The sequence below is a fragment of the Cinclus cinclus genome, chromosome 8 (genome assembly GCF_963662255.1).
Source record: "Cinclus cinclus chromosome 8, bCinCin1.1, whole genome shotgun sequence".
In the NCBI taxonomy this organism is placed as follows: Eukaryota; Metazoa; Chordata; class Aves; order Passeriformes; family Cinclidae; genus Cinclus; species Cinclus cinclus.
In genome coordinates this window covers 12,940,651-12,964,812 of record NC_085053.1, presented here as the reverse complement: position 1 = coordinate 12,964,812, position 24,162 = coordinate 12,940,651, and the positions used below count along the sequence as shown (strand labels likewise).

The 24,162-nt window shown below is 37.7% G+C and overlaps 1 protein-coding gene across 1 annotated transcript in view; it reads right to left on the bottom strand.

Moving 5' to 3' along the window:
* Positions 1-24,162, bottom strand: part of DPYD (dihydropyrimidine dehydrogenase) — a 318,409-nt gene that overhangs the window by 77,572 nt on the left and 216,675 nt on the right. Inside the window, exons 16-17 of the mRNA XM_062497926.1 lie at positions 11,355-11,475; positions 10,382-10,501 (exon numbers count right to left, since the gene is read on the bottom strand). Of these exons, the coding sequence (XP_062353910.1) occupies positions 10,382-10,501; positions 11,355-11,475 (241 nt within the window). The remainder of the gene's footprint in view (positions 1-10,381; positions 10,502-11,354; positions 11,476-24,162) is intronic.

Genomic DNA, 24,162 nt, shown 5'->3' with positions numbered 1-24,162 from the left:
ATTTTGAGCTGCCTGTAACAAAGCTCTTCACAGCATCAGCCTTACCTCGGTGCTGAGTCAGGTGTGGTACCACACATTCCACAGACAGACCTCATGCCATTAAAAACACCCTCCCTGTGTATCTGCAATGGATTTCTCATTCTGAAACAGTGGGACACTGTGCTCAACAGCTCTCCCTCGGCTCTCACTTAACCCAAATAACAGTGGCTCAACCCCTGACTAGGAGTGTCTTCTGGGATTTAAAGGGACCTTCAGGAAGATGGGTACACGGTGCATGTTAATAGGAAAGACAATTTCAGTTACCCAGCAATGCAGAAACTGCAAATTGATCATAAATTGGAAAACTGAATTCCTACAGCAGGTTCTATAAAATCTAAAAGATTTTGTAGGATATGCTTGTATATCCCGTGTGTGAGCAGGACATTTATACAGCTCATTGTATACAATGAGGTGCTTGCATGAAAAGGCACATTAAAATGCAGATTCCCTAGCTGACTACTATATATTAGATGCATTCTTTTGAAAGGTTTAAAAAATGTTCTGATGGTTGTGGAATACATTTATAAATGCTTCTGGCAACCAGTCGCTAGGGATGAAGTGATGCCCAGTGAAATACAAACCCAGGATCTACTCAGTTAAACAAACCTGCTCTACTCTGACTTCTGTATTTTATGTGTGAAGTTGGCATTAGAATTTATTCCTTATTCAAGCAGGATACTAAAAAACACAGAATGTTGGCAGGATTTAGATGAATGAAGATGTATTCCCTGGTGAGTTCATAATAAATCATAGCTAACCAGTCGTAGAACTTTTCAAGGCAACATAGAAGCAGGACAGCAGCACTGATGAGGTAAGTACATCCTTCTGGTGCTGATTGGTGTAAACCAGTGCCTTGGGTTTAAACTTGTTCTAAGGATAATTTCTTTTTTTCTTTTTTTTTAATTGAAATTTTTCTATACCCCCGTATCTAATTGTCAAAATATCCTGCAACGGGATTGCTCACAGCAAGCACCCGTCCATGTAACTCTGAAACTTTCTCTTCAAGACGCTTTGTGACCCATTTCTAAAACACACCAGTCAAATACTTTGTAAGTGGTGGGAATGGTGAGAGCCTCAACATCCTCAGAGATGCATAAGCTGTTGAGGCTACTGAGGCTACTCACACACAATAGAGAAATTAGGGTGTTTTCTCAGTAGAGGTAGGACCCCCACAGTGATGGGAGAAGACAATAGTCTGTCAGCCTACTCTGCAAGAACAGCTGTCCCACAGAGAGAAGGAAGAACAGGAAGAAGTTCCAGGCTAGTAATTATTAAATAAGAAGTCATTATTCTAATTATTTGTTAGCTTCTATTTTGATCTGTAAATACGATGCCATTTGTTTTCATAAAGGCAAACGTGTGTATTCTCCACATGAGAATATGCCCTCCACAGAACAAAGATGGGCTCTAAAGACAATATATGCCACTTGGTGAATAGTGCAAATCAATATGCAAAGTAATACTGAAAAAAATGGACATCCTTGTGACAGACCAGGTTAAACTTGGGGGGGGGGGGGGGGGGGGAGGTTTTACCTCTGCTGATACAATTGTTACTCAGAACTGTTTACAAATTCTACCAATTCTTGGTTTGGTTTTGGGGTTTTTTTGAGGGGGGGGGAGATTATAATTAGAGCTTCTGCTCTGAGTGACAGGTACAGTTTATAATTTCCACAGAAGACACTTGTATCATTGAGCACTCTTAAGTACCACCTGTACCACAAGCACTGCTGTTGATTCAGGTACAGAATAACAAGTCAGCAGGAAAGATAATTACAGGCCCTGCACGATCAACAACAGGGAGCTTCTAACATCGACATGAAATCACATGAATTGAGACCCTATTTCCTTTGTCAGGTATTTCCTCTGCCTCCTACACTGAAGCTCCCTAAACTCTCACATCAAGTATGCAGGTTTTAATCCATCATATACATACACTGCAACAAAGCTCTGTAGGCTTACAAGCCGACTTGAACACTTCCACCATCTTATTTGTGCTGCAGTCCATGACCACACACCTACCCACTTCTTCTGGAGTGACAGAATGTCATCCCACCTGTGCCATCACCTGCACACTGAGAGAGCAAATCCTGGCCCAACTCTAACTTAGTGATTGCCAGAGAAAGGTCAGCAGCCAGAGCAACCCCTCCAACCAGTACTGGCACAGTACAGGGCACAGACCTCTCTCAGTTTAGACACATTTTGTAGACAGGAGAATCCTTTCAGTTGAGGAAAGGCTGGAGAGTTATACTGCATGCATCACAGTCTCTAGACCTCATTCAAGCATCATCTTGAAGCCAAAAGAAATTTTGACTTCATTGTGACTATCTGTGGAGAGAGGTGAGCAAGACTGAGACCGGTTGAGACATAATGGCAAAGCAAACCTAGCAGAAGGCTTCACCACAGTTTTTCTTGATTTTTATTATTTTAATTAATGTCCATTTGAAAATTTTGATAGTATCTTCACTCCTGTGTTAGAATAAACTGAAAAGTACTTAAATGCCAACTACTTTCCAAATAAATAATTCATAAGATTTTGAAAATAGTTAAATCACTTCTGAAGTTAATTATAACAATCTTCTTACAACAGAAATATTTTAGTCTTAAACACAATAATCTCCAAAAAACATGACACAAGAAATACTCTGAGAGATTTCTGTTGTGTGTCTTTTTTAAAATTAGAAGAGGTGACCACAAGAGAAAGAGATCTTTTCCCCAGACATGACAGACACAGAAAGACATTCAACTCAACCTGAGAAAATCACCACCACTGGGTTTGATCTTGCTCATATTACCAGGAGGAAAAATTCTCTGTTCCTGACTGACTTACACCTCCTTACCAGGTCATAGTTTACCTGTGGTACATTCACCTATACCCACTTCTTAATCAGGTTTAAATACAAGCCCCTGCTCTGCCAACCTGCTTTGAAACACTCTGACATCTTTTTTACCTTCTCCATTAATTTCCATTCTTTCTTTATCAGACTGTGTCCTCAAGATGCTAACTATGAAAGAATTAATTACTTAATCATGCTAATCTAAGCTATTAAATGAACAGATTTCCCATTTTATCTACCTGCACCCAGGATAAACCTTCAGGTTCTTTGCCCCATGCTCTTTTCCCACAATCTATACTACAGTGATTTTCTCTTATTTTTCTCATATTGTCTGAGAAGAATTTAAGATTTTATATTAATTGCTTTCTGACACATGCCTTTGGTTGCCCTGAGTAAGACTCAATAGCTTAACAATTATCTATTTATTAAAACCTCCAATCAACTGTGAAATGAATTATTTCAACAGTACATATTCTATATGAGCTCTGATATAAACACTAAATCCAGAATGTTCAACAGCAGCAGTTTAGAGATTAACCTAATTACAGGCTATTAAACCAGGAGAATGTAGCCAATTGCACTTCTAGCAGCCTGCACAGAACAGCAACAGTTAATGGTGACTTGATGGTTTCCTAGGACTTTGGAACAAATACTTGGCTTTTAGTCTGAGAGCAATGCTGGACATTCCTGTCTGATGCTTGGGGGATTCAGCCAACTAACAGATACATTTGGTGAAGAATCTCATTCCAGTCATGCCCTCCCTTCCTAATTTCCCTTTTCACTGTTTTGTCGTCTTTGCCTGTTCCTCAGGGAACCGAGTGATTGATAGCCTAATCCAATGACTGTATTACAGCTGCCTCAACTTGGACTCTTTTCCTTATCATTAGCAGTTAGCCTATGGTTAAATTCACAGCTCACTGCTTGGTACAGCCCCTGAGATTTAAGGGTCTGGCCTTTAGAAAATATTTAACATAAAATTGAAATCTTGACATACTGAGAATTCAGTTCTCTGCAAGGCTTCTTTAATTAATCCAATGTACTGTACCATTGTTCTATATGAGGCTCTGACATGGTGAACTGTCACTGAAGCTCACAGAGATGTGTAATTCTAAATTAAACACTCACTTACATGTACCTACACTGCATTTGTTTCCCAAGTACATGTACATGAATGTGAAAATTTAAATTCAATCTCTAACAATAATAAACTACAAACCAATTACACTTAAGGAGTAAAGACTCTTCATTCATTTCAAGATCAGAATGAGCTTTTTTCAAAGTAAGAGGAGGAGAAAACACTGCTTTGTTCAAATGCTCTGTGCAAAGACTCCTCCTTCATTCTTTCTCCAGGATTCATTTAATCTTTTGGTGAATGAAATCAATTATGACCATTTTTAATCAACTACAAATGGCACCTGTGCTAAAAGTGTAAAGTGTTTTCTTTGTGGGAATGAAATTGGCTAGAAAATATTAAAAATGGGGGGGAAATGGTTAGTTCTCTGACCTTATCTAGAGAATAATACTTATTTTTAAATAGCTATAGGAAGGATGTAGACCTTGATCTATGCTGTAAACCTTTGCCCTACTTCCAGTCAGTCGATGAGCTGCAAGCCTCTATGAAAATGGCAGCTGAGTCCCAGATGAAAAATTATGCATCTCATAAACTGCTATTCTGCTGAAATGTCAAGCTATGGCAGGGCTGTACCTCAAACTCAGCACTTGGCATTTTCCTTCTGTCTGCTTTGTTGCCATGAAGCAAACATGAACAGTGAGGATTTGTGTAGGGCAGGTAGCAGGCGAGCTCCCTGTCAAAAATCTATTATTAGGGCTCTGATCTCTCCTGCACAGACCAGTGACGGCAGAACACGAAGAGAAATCAGACTGCTGCAAGGACACGACAGAAAACAGAGGACTCTTTGTGAATCCTGACATAATATATGCAAATAAGGGCTTTTAATGGCTGAGCTACATTGAACAGGAATAATAAAACAAAATTAAAATTGTACTACGGCATTTATTTGTTTTTCACCCCTTTCCACACTGTTTTATAAATATATGTTAATGTAAATAGTCTTTAACTCTTGGTAAATATTTATACTAAACAGGAGTGCCTATGCATACATACATTTTGTTTTGTTTCCAGTGATGGGCAGCTTTTCATTCATTTCTATTGACCAAAATCCACACTGCACTGTCACTGACAGAACTGTGATGAGTAAAGTGAGTGCTCTTGGTTGGTTTTTTCACTTTTCTTTTAATGATGTGTCATCAAATTAAAAGGCAGCCCTTATTATTATAGCTTCAACTTTTTCTCTTTCAATATAATTCATACATTTCAGATTAGAATATATGCCTCTATTAAAAATGTCAATATGCATTTTAATTTAATAACTCCTGAAAAGCATTCCCTTAAATGTCACAATTGCACTTGGACAGTGTTTTTCTGTAAAAACAGACAGCTCCACTAACTTCAAAAAGTAACTAAAATTAACTGTATCTGCTGGTTTCCAATAATTACACATTCCTGCATTTAATGACTGAATCCACCACCTAGATATCTTCCTTCTGATATCCCTTGTGGGCAGCTATGAAGTTACAACACACAGCTTCTTGAATCACTTTTTCTGGAAAACAAGCACATGTACTTGCATATGCTGTACAATAAATTTGTGCAAATAATGCCAAAGTACTACAGTATATAATAAATGGACAAAGCAATAACAGCACACAGACATGAGGTATTTGAACTGCTACTGTAAAGTACTGCAATATTTCTGAAACAAAGCATTAAAAGAATACATAGTGAGTGCACCATAGAGAGATTTGCTTTTAACCTAAGTTTTTCCTAAGTCCAGTGTACGGTTTTATAAATTTACCCCCTAAGGATTTGGCTTCCAGACAAAAACAAAGAAACAAACAGATCACAAAGAACAAAAAAACCATGGAAATTCGAGCAGAAGCTCTGCTCTATTTTGCCTGCAATAGATATCCCATTGTGCTGCAATGTGATGTGTTTTATAAAACACATCTGGAATATGGAAGCACAGTATGAAAGCTCGTGGAAAAAAACTTTTTTTTTTTTAATTTTAAAATACATTTCAAGGAAAGAAATCGTACAGGAGCGTGCAGCTGCTGACAGTATATTAACATTCTTCTGAGAAACATGGCAACTTATTCTGGTATCTGTAAATTACCAGAATAAGCATTTTCAAAATAATTTATTATTTATACTTATACAAACTAAAACATCTCTTTCAGAGCCAGAGGTCATTATTCCTTGTGAGGATAACAACAGTACCATTAGCCTCTTTCTAATAAACAAATACCTTGCAAATACTCTGTCCATATGTAGGTAGAATTTATTATCAAATCTCATATATTCTACATTCTCAAACCTAAAATACTGCTAGATCCATTCTAAAAGCTTCTTAAAGGAAATCAAACTGTCTCTAATGCTGCAAACACATATGACAGTTATACAGCTCAAAAAATGGTATCTTAATTTTAATATTTTTTCTTTCATCATAAGGGCTTATTTCCTTAACCATATTTTGTATGGACTTCATTAGGACAACTATGCTTTTTGAGTAATGGGCAGCTCCTGTAAATTTATTTTGAAAAATGGATGAAGACTGGGGAATCCTCTAAACACAATGTCCTCTCAGATAACAGGGCCACAAAATTCTGCTGGGCCACCATAGCCTTTGCACTCATCCGAGGCGCCACAGTGCAAATTGGAAATTGATTTTCTTTAGAAAACAACAATATATCAAAATTAAAGTGAAATTTTTCCTGATTTTTTTTTTTATCACCAGGATAGAGGTAAAATAAGAAGAAAAACCTGAGATATTTTATAATGCTTAATATTTGTAGGGTAAACTTGGAATCCAGGGGGCCCAGCTATGACCTGGGCTCACACCTGGGATTTAAACCTTGCTCTCGCAAGTCAGGCTCGTGTGCAGGTCAGCAGACTGTGCCAGTAAGAGTGTGTATCCTGTGAGAGCTGTTTCACTTTGTATTAATAATTCAATATTTGCAGGAAAGTGGAGAAGAGATAGACTAATCCTATAGTCTAGTAGTCAAACATCCACCTGGGATACTGGCATCCCTCCCTGTCAAAACCACCCAAGAAACAGGAGGGTAGGAAGGAGGAAACAGTGATGCCTCTTGCAGCTTAGCAATTTTCAGCTGACCAAATTAGATCAAAACAGGTAGGTCACTGCCCGAGCACTAGCTTGCAAGAAAATAGTGACTGTGACAACTCAAAACTAAATGGGGGTTTCAAACTAATCCCGTTAAGTCTCTCCTTCTTAGAACAATTTTTAAAAAAATGTTTAAAAAAAAAAAAGAGACAAAAGTCTGTTCTCAAAACATCTCATGATTTGGCAGTGATGTTAATAAACTTTTTTTCTTACTATTTTTGTGTATGTTATATAAATCATAGGAAAACTACACTACCTATCATTTAGTAATTTAAGAGGAACTATAAAAAAAATCCTTCTTCAATGTCTCTCCTTTAGAAAAATGAAGAACCTCCTGCATACAGCTGCTTCTGCATGAGGCAGACAAGAAGAGAAGGGATGAAGAGGCCAAAGGAAAATTTTATATGAAAAATATTTTTTCAGTACATGGTCACATAGGAGAATATTTCTGAACACTGGAGGACAGGGAGGTCTGTCAGTCAAAATGTTGGGCAGCTGCTAGGCCAGGGCACTAGCACGTCTTTGTTATTTGCTCTTTGTTGGAAACTTTCATCAAACTCAAGAGGAGGGAGTTGTCACTCACCTGGAGAAGACAACCTGCACTGCCCTAACAAACTGTGGATGCAGTGAATTTATAAATCCCTGGAGAACACTGGTCCTTTTAGAGAACGACCTCTTACCCCATGACCCGGTCACTGCCAGGGCCAGCAGACAGACAGACACAGGGGCTGGGCAGTGCTGAGGGTCACCCGTGTTGAGTCAAGGTGCATTTCAGACCTCACCAGCACACCTGAGGGCATCCTGTGCTGGGGCTGGGGCCAGCTCCCACCTCACCCATGGGCACCCTGAAGGACAGGAACTCCTGCCTCACTCGCTGCACCTCTGGGCCACGTGAGCATCACTGCTAGTTCAGAATCTATGCACATGGAAAAATCCAGAAAACCTGACCCAGCTTGGCTGCGTGCTGTATCTGCCCTAGGTTTGTGCACGACGGAACAACAATGAACCAGCTGTGCTTTGGGAAAACATGCTCAAAATGAAACAGACTTATTGCTTCCATAATAGCGCTGTCTTTCACTTCAAAAATTAATTCTCTCTTGAGAGGAATTATTTGGAAAAAACAGCAAACACTTACTGACTCTATCAGATAATAAAATAAAACAAATTTACGCACATCAAAATAGAAACCCAATATGTTACGCTGTGAAGTAACTTTCATGCCAAGACCACAGAGCACTTCCCACCAAGCCTGTAGGCATGTAAGTGGTGTTCCTGCCATTCCACAGACAGGAGAAATAGAGCACGGAAAGGTCAAGTGCCTGGCTGCAGGCCACACGTCTCCGCTGTGGCACAGCCAGAACAGAAGTATGGCCACCCTGCCCCTTGCTCTGACACGCTCTCCCACCTTTTGTCTTCTTGTAAGCATGCTAGCTCTCCTGATTTAAAATTGCTTTCCTGCTTTTGGGAATTTGTGTACTGCTATACCTGACCACTGAGCAGAAAGTATTGCAACATGCTGCTGAGCTACTGACTTTATTGGCTCCATGGCTTTATTTTGTGCAAGGAGTTGTGGGATTGGGACCCAGTGATGATTCTTTCAAAACATAATAAATTGACAGCACTTCCAGTATATTACATTTATTTTTTAAATAAGCAGATTTGCGTCATAGGTAATGGTGTGTCCTGAAATGCCATTTTCTCTCTCCTCTGATAAATATAAAACTTCAGGAAAAAAATTCAAACTCACGCACATACAAACCCATATATAAATAAAATAAAGAACGAACTTTTCCTCAGGTCCATTTAGTATTATAAACCACAGAAGTGCTGGTACATCCTCACAGCTGGGCATGCAGGTGCCACTGTAATTTGTACTACATACATGTTTCAAATTTGTGACACAGACACACTTCTCATAATGCAGCCATTTTATAGATTTTATCAGACAGAATTATGGTAGGAAGGAATATTCACAAATTGCAACTTAAATGAGAAAATGTGAATGGTGTTACTTATATAAAATACTACTGCAATAGTTCTTTTATTAATTTTTAATGCACAGCACCACTGTGACCTCCTTTATTCTTTTCCTGTCAACATGGCAGGCTAGAGAAATTGAAATGGGCTGTAGCTGTTCTCTTCTTGCTCCCCTCTTCCTCCCATTTTGCATAATATTAAAATATAACATCTTATTGGACTGTCACTGTGAAACCATTATGCGATAGGCATAATGATTTTTTCTGATTGTTATCACTTTCTTACTTTTCAGCATTCTCTAAAAAATTCCAAATTCTATGTAGTTATCTAAGGCAATAACGCAATTTGCCACTGAACACACTCATCTGAATTAAAGTTTGTTTAAAAGTCATCTTTTGCTACATTTCCTATGGTTCTCTAAGGATAACACCAGTCACATAAAATAAGCATATTTTTGCCTGTCTGGTCTCCTCTGATTACATTTTTGGGGTGAGGTAGGAGGTGGGTCCAATAGAATAACGTTTGACTCAATTGGGAGGATGCTATTACTTCTTTTATGTATATTTACTGCTCCCTCCATCACCAAGGAGACTAATCTCCATACCAGTAAAGCCAAGAAGCTCACAGTATTGTCTTTGCAGGGCCAAGTTTGTGTTGTCACAGCAACAGAGTTCACAGGGTCAATAGATTTATACATTAGTGTGCACCGGCACTGAACTGGAGTGTAAAAGTTTTGCAGCTGGTTTGAAAATTAAACTCTGAAGCAGGACTTGAAAATATGGGCTACACAAGATATTCTTGTAAATCTTGAGAAATAGGCTACAAAAATATGCATATATTTGCCTAATACTGTCTATCATTTTTACCACTGTGGGAAGAGGAGGAAGAAGCCTCTCTGGAAAAGGTGCACTTAGTGGGAACGAGGGAGGAAAGCTGGAGATTGGGCTATGAAGCATACACTGCATTTGGATTGTTGATATTTCCCCCTGCGATGCCCTTTCATTAGCCTCTGTCTAACGTGGGGCCTGACAATTGTGACAGGATGAAAAATTTGAGGAAAAGCGAGGGTCACGAGGGAAGAGATTTCCTTCCCTCTCCAGTGACCCTATCACAGTATTCTGATGCAGTGCTTTACCATTAAGGAAAGGGCAACCCAAGAGCCTTCACACTTAATCTGTTCCATCTGTCATGACTCAGAAACATTGACCAGCAGTGAGCTTTAAGGACTCGGTGCGACTGCAGACATGATATTCTAGCCCACTACAAGGACCTCCTGATGTTTTGAAAGCCTCCAAGGAAGTACCATGCATCAAAAAGGGCAACACCTACCTGACATGCCACCATATGTGGTCCTCAGCCCTCGACCAACTGCTGGCCAAGGTGTGCTGTCTGCTTTCAGTCCCATCAGTCCTGACACGGTGTTGGTGGCTGTAACACCATCTGCACCACCTGTGAAAGAAAAGGTCAGTCGCTTTTTGTTAAATCATGTATAAGAACAAGAGAGGATAAAATACAAAAGAAAACCTGTGAAACTCTGAAATAACTAGGAATTCAAATAAACAGCTGGAGAGCAAAAGCAACAAACTACAAGGGGATGATGCACAAAAAGGTCCTTGTGACTGATCCTGGACTAATAAATTTAGCACTGGCTTTAAGGCAGGCTGCATCAGCTGAAAAAGCTGCAAGGGCTATAAGACAGCATGTGGAAATGTGGAGGCTGACAGGCAGACCTCTGCCCTTCAGCTGTGTGGGACAGAACTTGCTACAGCACCTGTTCAACACCTAAAGATACCCCAAAACAGTGGCCACCTCCTCCCAGCTTCTGTGCAGCAGGACAAAAGAAGCAATGAGACAAAGAAACAATTATCATGGTTCTAAATGATGGACTAATACACCTACTTGCAAACTTATTTGCTGCCATGTTGTACTTTAAGTTCTAATAAAAAATATACCTTCAAGTAGTGTATTTTTGTTAGAACACACATCATTTTCACTAGTAAACACAGGAATAGGGGGATTTACAGTGGCATGGTAAACATAAATATGACAGAAGTAAGAGCATGCAGGGAAACATTATACCATTTATCTTTAACAGTCTAACATGGTTTTCTTCATACATTGCTCTATTCTAGATGCACGAACAAAATCAGGAAACTTTTGACCACTGTGCTTGTCCCAAATACATCGAACAAAATATTTTCACATTAGTTTCTGCTGTTATCTGTTATTCCAGCAACGTTCCTATCTTACCCCACACAGCAAATTAGTAAATCTGCACAACTTGTGCACTGGAGTCACTCACCTTCCTGCGCAGCCATTGCAATTTTCACAATATCAGTGACATTTGGGGTCAGTTTGGCAAAGAAAGGAATGTGAACAGCTTGTCTAACCCAGCGACAGATGTTCCGTACCAGCTCTGGATCCTGTTCAAATAGGCCAGATAAATATAGAACATAATTAAAAGCAATATGAACAAAAGATATAATAAGGAAATAGAAAACTTTGCTCTAAGTGGCAATGCTGCAATTTTGTGAAATTGCACATCAGAACTGAACAACATCTCATTAGTTAACTTACTTCAGACACACCAAGTAACTGCAAATCCACTACAGAAAGGTTAATCTGTGAAAAAAGGATTTTTCTTTTCCCCCAGAGGACAAAGATATCACAAAATATTCCCTTTCCAGAGAGAGTAAAATACCATTTTGGATGACAGAGACTATTTTACCCATTTATTTTAAAAATTACTTTCCAGTTTTAATGACTCACTCCACATAAGGTGCAATAAAAACAAGCAGTGTCCTATAAAATAATGTGAACCTGAAGCATTGTCTGATTATACCTTGATCAGAACAAGGATGAATCGAGGTTGCAGGGATATCAGAATGCAATTCAGCATTTCTGAGCTCTGAAAATATCTTGGGATGGCCATAGTGTAAATGAAAGATCAAAATCTTCTCTGCTAAAGCCAGAAATCGAAATTTTCGAGTGTTGGCTTTTCCTGATTTCCAGTCATTTACTGCCCGTATGGAATACATCTCATGTAGACAGTAATCAACTACCCTTCCCACCAGGGACAGCACTGTGGAACTAACACCAGAATCTAGCACATACAAGGGTTCTTGTCAATGTAACTCTTGTTTTATTTATCTGTGGGCAATTCATAATGCTCTTCAACAAATACCTTAAAATGTACAATACTGATGAATGTAGAATGTGTTGCAAGTTCTGGTTAAAAACTGAATGGTGCCATTACAAGATTTAGCACAAGTATTACCTGTGGGTAGGTTAATCGGTACTGGAGCAATTATTTGCATTTACTAAGTCCTTATCACTCTCTTGGATAACTAAATCTGTCATATATGAATAATCTTCTCCCACTGGGATATTGTAAAAACTCAGAAAGCTGCATTGCTATGTATTAACTGAGAATGGGACGAGACTAAATGAAATTTAATTTAAAACAATCCAGTAGACACCAAGGTTGCCGGTTTAGTGAACACACAGGAAATATCCCCTTGTTCTTTCTCCATTTTACACCAATGGGTAAATACAAACAAAAACCCCACAGGCTGTGTTCCTAGAAAGTACACAGTGCTTGGCATGAATAGTAAAATCCTAAGACTTAGCTCTGGCATCCAAATAAAAACGGTGATCTCCCACCCATGCAGCTGCCATGAAATATGTATGAAACGCTGCACTGGCACTATGAAAGTAGCTGCAGTTTTGACTTTTGTTTCTGCTTTGAATTTCCTTGAGGCCCAATGCAGAAATGAGAGACCCTCTAGAAGACATGAATTGTATATCCTTTATGTTAATTCTTCTCCTTAGAAATCCTTGTGATAATGTTCAGGATTTGGCATCACATAACTCATTATGCTCACTTCAATGTGCTTACAGTGCTGCCATAAAAATTCTTACTCCAACACAATAATGCCTTAAAATATACAATTATTTTAAACCACATTGAATAACTTTTTGGGAGATGTCTTTCGTAAAGTCCAGTTTGCATCCTACCTAAGACAATTTAAATAGTTTGTCTCACTGTAAACAATAATTGTTTGGGGTTTTTTTCCCCTGAGAGTAAGTAAAGATCTTTACTTTCAATCAGTTCTACTCCTCACGCACCAAGATTAATGCAGTTAATGCAATGGAATGGTCTTCTATTTCTTATGCTAGTAAACAGTTTAAATATCTGATTTCACAGCATATGATTAGAAAAAGCCCTTTCAAAAGGCTCACTTTTAACAGCCTTGGAAAATTCCCCATTTTTGGACCCCATAAAAATCACAGGTAAATTAATAGGAAAATAATTTGAAAATTCAAGTGAAGGAGGTAAAATCTTTCATCCTATTTAATTTAATATTCCAGGGGGGCAGGGGGGGGAAGGGGAAGAATGTTTAGCGAGTAAACATTGAAAATATGAAACAAAATTTAAAACAATGCTTTTTTGCATAGTGAGAGAGTTACTGATAGAAATTGGAAAGGTGATGAATTTTATACAAAATAAAATTAGAATTCCCATTAAATTTGTCTGAATTGAAACAGGTTTTTCTTTCCATTATGCTTTATCCAATTAATCTGCACATTAAATAAATAAATAAATAAATAAATAAATAAATATTGTATGAAGACAATGCTGGCTAACTTTAAAAAATGTCATTTACCCTTCTGCCACACCTAAAAGATGCACACACAGGATGTATCTCACTGCTTCCCTTGACAGTGTGAGTCCTACAATGGAGTTATGCTGGAACATCCCAATGATCCATTCTTCCACCCTCCCCCTCCTCCTCTCCTTGCTCTGCCTCCAGACCCTCCTGCTCAGGCTCCTGCTGGTGCAGCAGGGAATATCAGAGATCCACACTGGGAGTGCCCAGTGCTCACAGCCCGAGCATCCCTGCTGCCAGAGGGATTTCTGTCATGAAGTCACTGCCTGAGAATACCAGAGCTTTTGTGCTCTACAGACAACTAATGTTTTTGCAAAGGGGAACATCCTCACCTGGTTTTGTTTTAACTCACGTCTTCATTACGATAATTAAGAGAAGTGATTTGTTAATTCATAAATTTTGCAATTCCCTACTATACTACTTCCTGTAAAAATGCATTCTAAGCAATCAGATGGCTGAAATCAGAAGATATTGATGTCACTGGACACAAAATTTTCATAGGAAATGAATAAACAACATTTGTATAATGTGTGGGAAGTTCCCTGGAGGGTGCACAACCTCTCTTATAGAAGCTTGCTCACCTTTAGACTAAGACAAATTTGCAGAGGTCACACAAGAACACAATTTTGAGAAACACTGAAGTGATTAGAAATAGAGAATTCACTTCTAAATACAATCATTGACTAAAGAAATTCAGTCCAAAACTTCAGATTTCTGAGAATATTAATTTATTCCATTCAGTGAAGTTTTAAATTCAGGCACAAATTTAGCAAAGTGAGTAGCATGATACCAAGAACGAGTATTGAATAGGTTATGTACAGGCTTAATTTTGCCTAATTCATTTGACTGATTGAGGACCTCCCATCTACTTGGATTTCTGAAAGACTGACCCAAATTCACAAACTGCTTTTTCCAGTTCTTTCTTAGATTTGTAAAACATTCAAGGATCAGCATGTAACCTTTGAAAGAATGAAACTTGAGGCCTGTAAATCACATTATATAACATACTGTCAGTGCTAATACAATATAAATATTTTTTCACCCACATCTAAGTTCATGAAACTGCCTGCAGCTTCTATCATTGATAAAGTGGTTGATGAAGCCTGCATAGTCAAGAAATATTTTCTAAAAGGCTTGATATGTAAAATGTTACTAGCTGTAGAAACAGCTGGGCATTTGTATTCACGAAACCAACAATATGAACTAAATATTACATTATTCTGCTTAATTTAATAGAGGATTGTACTGCTTTTGGTTCAGAGTCTACCATGTTGCTAAAAATTACCTTCTTCCATTACACATAACTGGGTTTGTTGGTTCTCTCATTAATAACAATACATTGTGATTGTAACAGAATGCATAGCATAATTTTGCACTGTTTGTCAATCCAGAAGAATGAACAAATGCTCCAATGGACTGTAACATCCATTGCCAGCACACTTTATCTTCTGTATTTAAAATTTTTTTAAACAAACTCCATCTAAATAAAAGTTTGGAAAAATTATCATTGGCTAAAACATAATATTGATTCATGAACTGTACTAAAAGAATCTGTTGGTAATTTAATACCATATAAAGTCTCTTTTGGTATAAGCTGTACATCAGCATGTCTTCTGTCTTCCTGTTAATCAAATAATGCTTGTTTATTCCAAAGGCACAGGAGATTTGAATGTTACAGGGGTTGTCTTTTTACTTCCCTAAGCAACAGTACAGAATCATTTTTCCTGAATATTCATTATAGCCTTGGGCAAGATGAAGCTTTTAATCCTAACTACTCATTGCCAATGGGTAGATATACTAGAGGAAAAACAACTATTCACCTTCTTTTTCTAAATGATCACATGATAAGCTTAACTACAACCATAACTATAAGTCCTCAGAAATTAAAGCAGCAAGTTGTCTAGTGATTGAATTTGGCATCAGTAATGAGATGAATCCCCTGTCCTATCACCCCCAAGGCAGATACATCCTGCATGTTTAAAAAGCAGTGTGAAATGCTGTGCACAGAGTAGGTCACCTCTTCTTGTGTTTCACGGAAAGAAACAAAACCATGATGAGATTACCACGGAAATGTCTGACTGCAGATTTTTGCAAATTTTTATTGTGACCTATTTTCAGTGTTCTTTCAGGGCCTTCCTTTTTGCACTATAAGATTTTGCACTACTGCATAATCTTTACACTGTATTCAGAACACCACTCTGAGGCAGAGAATTACAATTATACCTGTTCAATAAATGGAGAGGGGAGAGTCAGATAGCCTGAGGTGCACCTCCTACAACTCACCTTGCTTTGGTGCCCAGTTCTGCAAAAGTCATTTGTGTAAGGACTTGACAACATTTGTCTGGCAGAAAACTGCACTTGATTCTCTGGACTACCTTAAACCACGAGATACTTTACACATTAACAAGACAAATATTTTTAATACTTGGATTTAAATAGATTTTCAGAGCATTTGAATTATGCAAAAAGATAGAATTACAACTACTTTAGGGTAACAAATGTGTTTATCCTTGGGAAGCATGTGTGTGAGTGCATGTACATATACATGTGTGCATATATAGAGAATACAAATAGCAGTCTGAAAGACATCACTAAAAAAGCCCAAACAAACCTGTTCAGAATTTTCCCCAAGAACTTCACAAGAAAGGTTAACACTCAGTAGAGGACATTAGTTAATCTTATCTAATTAGTACTACAGAAAATGGACCATATTTGCAATCTTCAGGCTGTCCCTAAATAATGGTGGCATCTCTGTCTCACTAAGAACAGGACAAGGACTCGTTCAGTAGTGGAAAGAATGAAAATGCAACCTTTCTCAGTCAAAATCCTGACTTTACATCTGTACATGTATTTTACTATTTATCCTTTACATAGCTATCTCTTCCCCTTCCTTCTATGAGAGGCCCAACATTGTCTTCATAAAACTGTCTCTAAACCTACACGAAATTTCCACAGTACCTACATACAGAATTACAGTCAATCACTATAGCAAGAGTCACCACTGCAGAATCTCATGGTTAATTTTATTGCCTTCTTATATCCTAGAAAGAAGCAGTTTAGGTTGTGCATCTGTCCCATTTCAAACTTAATTAGAGCTAACAATTTGTTTAAAGCCTGTCAAAATAAGGGAAGGATTTCCCAGGATAGAAGATGAATAACTCTTCGCTTCTCATCTGGAGGAAAAAAATTCTTCCTCATTTCTCAGGAAATTTGACAGCTTTTGGTCACCATCTATTGACCGCAGCTGTCAAAAAGAAAGAAATGAAGCAGTTTAACCTAAGGCAGGAATAGCAGTTTTCATGGTTGTATGTGAAGCTATCTATACATATTAGGAAAAATTAAAAAAAACTGGCCTAAATTACATCAGAGGCTTTGGGTTAGCCTGGTCAGCTTCACAAAAATGCAGCTACTTGTTGAGAGCTTATACCCCTCCAGCAAGAATCCATGATGTGATGTGATGTGAAACCAATGCCACAAAATAAACTTTTAGAGATAATGATAGAATTCAGGACTCTTTCCCTGTCAATACTGCGTTGCTTTTTGGCATAAGATCCAAAGTGTACTAGTATAGCCAAATAAAAAAACCAACCCCCTAAAATTCAAAATGCCATTAAATATCTTCTATAAAATAGTACAGGAAAATCCCATTCAGGATAAAAATTCAAAACATCCAAACATGAATAATTTCATATTTTGTTCTAGGAGAATAAAAATGTTTCATCCCACCTAAGCCTTCAGCTTTTATTAATTAACTTCCACTTTGAAACAAAAGGTCTTTTCAATGTGAAGGGAGATTTTAGAGGTGCGGTTTTTGGAAGCATTTCTAAAAGATCAGAGATTCAGATGAGAAAAATTAAGAAAATTCCACATAGTTACCATTTAACTAAACTACCATAGCAACAATATGCATTGTGACGATTGTTCACTGGTTTAATTCAAGGACATACTTATTTTCTACTCTCTTACACAATTTAAAATGCTCCTTTCTTTAAAAAAGTCTTTTAAAATAAGTCTACTGAGTAAATGAAGACATTTATGTTGTTTTTACATAGCCAAATGTTCTCTTTATAATTTGAGCAAAAACTGTAATATTTTTAGACTGAAAAGATATCATATGACTTTTATAACTACGCATGTCCTACTAGTGAAACAAGCACATTTTTGCTTACAAAATACTGCATATTAAGATGTAGAAGTGTAGTCTGGAAAATTCCTATTCATTTCTGCAGACTACATTTGTTCTTTTGGTTTCAGACTTATCAGTTAGACAAAAACATTATTACTTGAAGACAATGTAAAGACTGTATTTTTATCTTTCAATGTAGTGGGGGAAAAAACCAAAAACCTTACAGAGAGTCATGACTCCCAATTCATAGATGTTTTTGCCGAAGTAAAAATCTAAGCAGGAACTGAGAGACCTGTCTGAACTTTCTTTTTCCTGTGGTAAGTTATAAGAACTAAAAAACTTCTGTCATCTAGCTCCATTCCTAGACGTTTGGACTTTATTAATTTAAAATAAAGCTGCAAGCAAGGTGTCAAAATTTGATCAGCTGCTCCTTCAGATCTGTCACTGCAAGTTCCACTCAGGGGAGCCTAATTGAGATTCTCCTTTTCTTCCAGTGATACCAGTGTGTCACTGGGCTAAATCAAGTCACTCTGGATTAGGTCCAGGTTTTGGTCATGGCTGAACTGAGAAGTCATAACTCTGAGACCCTGTCTCTACTGAGGGAGATAACAGGGGGCATTGAGAAAAGCCAACAAGGGACTGAGGCTCCTACTACTCAAAGGAAGGCTCTTCTCAGGCTACTTTGAAAAACTGAAAGAGCAAATTGGTGTACATAAAAAATAAACTTTAAATTTAAAAGCATATAACAAAATAAACTTTAAAAGACACATAAAGGGTTTCTACAGAATCAGAATTTCAATAATTTTTCAATTTTAGCAGATACCCTTCTCCCTTTTCTTTCTTACTCTCCTTCAGTATCACAACAGCTATTCCTCCCTAGGTTAGCTCTTTAATTAGAACCTTTGAAATGTGCTAAAACCACAAGAAAAATAACCTTTGATGGCCTCACTTTATTACAAAAATTGGAAAAGTAACTTGTTACAGTATTTCTTATTGTACTATACTACTGGAGCTGCACAAACGAATGATGCTTAACATATGTCAAAAACCACACAAAAATAAGCCAAACAAAAGAACCCACTCCAATGGGTTTTCACATATCTAATCTAAAAGCTGCCCATTTTAACATAGGTCAGCATCCAAACTCAAGAACACATTTATCAAAGTGGTGTGTGGGAGATCCTCTCTGGGCATCTTATTAGCAGTGTGACACTCCTACATCCCTTCTGTGATCGCGCCGCACCTCGTGACTGAAAACCCCCCTTATGTGGACAAGGTCAAAAATGAACTGGAGGTTTTTGATTGACCAGTACAGAAAACTAAAAAAATGTATTTGCACTGGGAGCAAGAACAACAATTAGAGGGATGTCAAAATCAAGCACAACTGAAAGGTTGGTTGCTGCCTTTAGTCAGCTTTGTAATTACTATTTTTTTGGATTACAGAAAAGCTTTTTGCTTTCTCCCCAGCACAAAGAGGAAAACTGATTTTGAAAACTGATTCCTCCCTCTGTGTAGGTGGTTGAGCCATAATGTTTTTTCTTATTCTGAATGTTTGGGTTTTGTCTCACTTATTTTTAATTTAAAAATGTTATTCTAAGCAACCAGAAGGAACATCTGCTAGAAAAATTTCTGCTAGAAAAATTAACTATAAGACGTTGCATATTTCTTTATAGTTACCTTATATGATAGGAAAAACTGTCCTTTTTTTTTTTCATTGTGATACGTCTGTTAAAACTTTGGCAATGTGTATTTACAGCTATTGATTTTAATGCAATATTAAAAGCATTTAAGGGAGATGATTTTCTTTGGTTTTCAGAATAAAGATCACCAATAGTTGCCCTGAGAAGTTGATGCACAGATTAGCAGTCCAAATTACCAAGTTATTTGTTCCACTATCAACTGGACTTAAATATTACAAGTGAAAAATACAAAACTGCACATTTACCTTCAGTAAACTTCTTGGACACACTGACTGGAAAGATTTATTTAACACTGTTGGTGCACATAAAGTGTTGACTAATAAAAATGCCTTTTTACCCCTGACAGAACAAAATATTTTATATTGGTTGTTTCTAGCTAGTCAAACTAATGTTGCTCATAGCACTGTAAAAAGTGGTATGCAGCATGATTAAATAATATTTCAGCTCTTTAGTTCATGCAGAGGTCACCTGCTAGAAGGCATAAGGGTTTGATTAGGTTTACATCATACATGAAATATTTGAAAGGGAAGCACAGAACTCGAATATGTGAAGGCTGCAGCTACAAATAGCTTTCTCCTGTGGTCAGGTAGGCAAGCTCTGTCCCTTCCTATAATAATAAGGCAGAAAACACTAAATAATTAACGAAAGCATAAACCTCTGAAACACAAAACTAGGAATTTAAAACCCATGCTCTGAGAAGAATATGCCACTCGGTTTTAAAATGGTCATCAAGTGGGCATGTATTCAGATTGGACCTACAGTACAGAGCAAGCTTCCCAGCAAACTGTCTAACCTTCCTTGGAGCTGAGGCAAAATTTGAAGAAATATGAGTCTAATCTTGAAAACTCTCGTGAAGGCAGTGAAGAAACTAGTTAATATTGCTAATTAACTTTGTCAAACACCGGCATAAAACTGAAGAAAAAAATTATTAATGTGCACCAAGATAAACAATCTTAAAATATTTTATTTTACCTGCACAGTTATTTGTTGATGATGCCTTTCCTTCCAGTAAATCCTGTTTATCAGATATCACGGTTATAAAAAACTGCAATGCCTTATAGTGCAATCACATATCCTAAACTTCTCAGGGCACTAAAATACAATTTCAAGAACAACTACAGGTTGCTATTTAGTTGGGGAAAAAAAAAAAAAAAGGGTTGTACTTTTACAGAAAGAACTCACTATATACTTCTTTGCTGTTAGGCTACTGAAGTGTCATTAAAACAGCCAAACAGTGCCAAGTCACTGACATTGTGACATCTGTCACCCGTAATGTGAATTTCAGCAGAAATGCTTCCATCATAGTAAGATTGAAAATACGTGTAAACTCAAATTGCTTTCATGTCTTCATGATTTTCAAGGAAACAGAATCACTTCTACATCTGCTAAGGAAATACATTCTGTAGAGAATGCCTTCCTTTCATAAATATAAGTCACCACACTTAAACAGTGTTTAAAACCTTATTAGCAGCCATAGCATGTCATTAAAAACTTTCAGCTAGTTGGTAGCACTGTTAACATTACTGCTGAATTTATAATTCCTTTCTATTTTCCATTTTGTCTTTTGAGTAATTCAATTAGAAAAGCTTCAAAGCAGTAACAGTGGATTAAATGTTGTCAAACCACAATATGAAATTATAGAATAGAGTTCTGATGATGAATTTATTAAACTCTGCATTTCAATTCATTTCTCCTTGAGTGTATAAAAAGCAGAATTCTTTAGACAAAACACCAATTAACTGTCGTACCTCATTATTAAGTATTGTCTCCTTTTAAAACATGGAATATATGAGGACATAAAGGACACGTGCAAGAAATCCATTTAAATCCCAATGTTTAATTATACCTGAATCCTGCAATGGTAACAGAAAAGAAATGAATTCTCAGGTACTGGAGGAAGGTGGATGATGTCACCTACCCAGGAGTGACCATAAAGCCAGCAAGCTTTTTCTCCTCAGATTTCCAGTGAAATAGCTCATGAATCAATTTTTACTTCGAAAGCAACTCAGCAAAAGGGCTCAGTTTATGAGGAGGCTTCTAAAGAATGAAGGAATAGAAAAAGAAAAGAAAGAGACATCTGACAACAGACAAGATTAAAAACCAATCCAAAGAGGTTGATCAACAAAACCAAATTATCATAAAGGATGATGTTGGACCATGATCAGTGTGAGACTATGAGTATAAGACCACACAACTCATCTCCTGACCTGTGAAAAAGTGTGCTCAGGTCTACATTTGCAGGAATTGAAGCAGGAAATCAGCAGCATCCCTTCCTACCCTGTACATCCCAAATTCCTCCCAGCAAAACAATGCCCAGTGCAGCACATCCCTGCACACGCAGAGTAACAGCATCACCCCCTCAACCAAGGAATCCTTGCTTCTCAGCAACTGAATTTCTTGCCTCTGTTGAGCTTTTCTCTCAGTTGAAATATCAAGGCTCCTCTTCATTTGCTTGGGCAGCAGGCAATTCCCTTCCTCTCCCCAGTCACCCGGTTTTTATGGAACTTACTTTGAAACAGTTTGGATTCTGAGAAACATGACTGAAAGAGGTCATTTGGTCAAGACATGCCCCAAAGCAAGAGAGGGCAGTGGCAGACACAATGACACAGAGATGAGCCAGGATCATATTCTGAAGAACCAGCCAAAATGGATGAAAGTGGCCAACGCAAGAGAACAATGAGACGTCCGAATCCTGCAACTCCACCACAAACACCAACATGAACCTCAGACACACTGGTTTGTACTGGATTTTGGCTAGCAATGTCCGTCCACATTGCTGCTATAGCCCAGTGTAGCCCCACTCTGCTGTACTTCACATTAATTTGTTGCAATAACTGATACAGGAGAGCAGAGCGAGAACTAATACTGCCTGCAGGACTCAATGAATTATACTTAACCAGGATATTATTGTAGGCTGATAGTAGAATGTCACATGAACACAGATATAATCAAATTCTGTTTGGGGCATCATTTATTTAAAATACTTCAAGCTTCTTGCTGGCAGAGCAACAGCGAATTAGCATGCTATGCTGTGCACTTCAATTAAAAAGCAGCCTCATCTTTCCCATTTCCAAGGTACAGCAGAGCAAATCTAACTGTGCCATGCAGTCAGCTCTCATCTTTGCAGAGTAACCAGGGCTTTGGGGTTCTTTTTCTTTTGGTTTTTGACAGTTTTGTCGTCTTCTGAATGAGGCAATGTAGGCTTTTATGAAATTTGCCTCCTAATTGCAGGCAATAAACATAAGCACAGCCAGCAGCAAAGACTGTAGCAAGTACAACTGAAGGAAAATGAAAATAAAGGTAAGAAAAGAACCACAAAGCAAGTTCATTTTACATATGATCTGAATAGTTAAACCACCAAAATCTGGATCTCAGTGCTCACAAGAGACATATACATTCCTTCTTCAATATAAACTAAAAAAAAAATCAAATAATTCCCCAAACCTAGAGCTTAAATGCTGGGATAGAAAGTTTTTTTTTTATTATTTTGGAGGTTAGAAGGTATGAACAGTTAATAAGAAATAGTTATATGCCAGGATGCTATTAACTTTTACAATATTTGCTAATAGTTCTAAGGCTGAGATCTTTGAATAGGAGATTAGTTGCTTTTGACTTGAGACTTCATTCATACTGATTAACTCACTGCAAGTGAATACCTAAGTCCTTGTGCTTCCTTTTATCCAGTACTCATTTCCTATTCCTGGTACAAAGAATACAGTGCCTTTGGTTAGGATCTGAACAGGGTGGATGCACAGAAATGGATGTCAGAAGTGACTCCAGGAGGGCAGGTGCTGGAAGGCCCCACTGCAGTGGGACTAACACTAACAGAGGTTGGCCACAGCTTTGCTTGCCTAAAAACTCCAGAGATGGAGAGTACAGAGCTCCACCAGACAACACGTTCCTGATCTGCATCACCTTGTTGGAGAATTCTTTTCCTAATGCACAATTTGAAACACTGAGCCCACAATTTGCCCCTTGCTGTATCATCTGACATGACAGACAATAATCTTTCCCTCTTTGTACTTACTCTTGCAGCATCTTTGTCACACCCTCTCAGGTAGCTGTAGGCTGCTCTTTTCTTCCCTCTCTGGTTTTTCATGGCCCACTAGGCCAAGGAGTCTCAATGATAATTTTGAAGACTTTGGATATCACTTGTCCTAATCAACCTTGTTCTAATGTTTCTTGGGAAATGCACATTACAGGTCTCAGGCCTGGGGTTTCATCATAGCAGGAATGCAAAGTAAACCCAGATTACTGACTCCATTTAACTATTATTATCCAGGCAGAGCAGCTGGAGAGACTTGTTGACCTTTAGACCAAAATCAAAAAGACAAACACTTAAATTTGTTGGTTTCACATGATATTAATAATTCTGGATATTCAATGCCACATTTTAGAAGGATAAGTAAGAAAAGAAAAATCAAAACATCTTTGCATCATTTCCAGTGAAGGACAAAAAGTGCACCACAAATATACCACCACAAGTCAGATGCTGAAATGTGAGTGCTACCCTCTCACACGCTTGATTTGTTATTTTCATAATTTTATGCTAGGATTACTACAGGATTGAACTATAGTGGGAAAGTGACACTGCCATTTTTTAATAATCTGCTG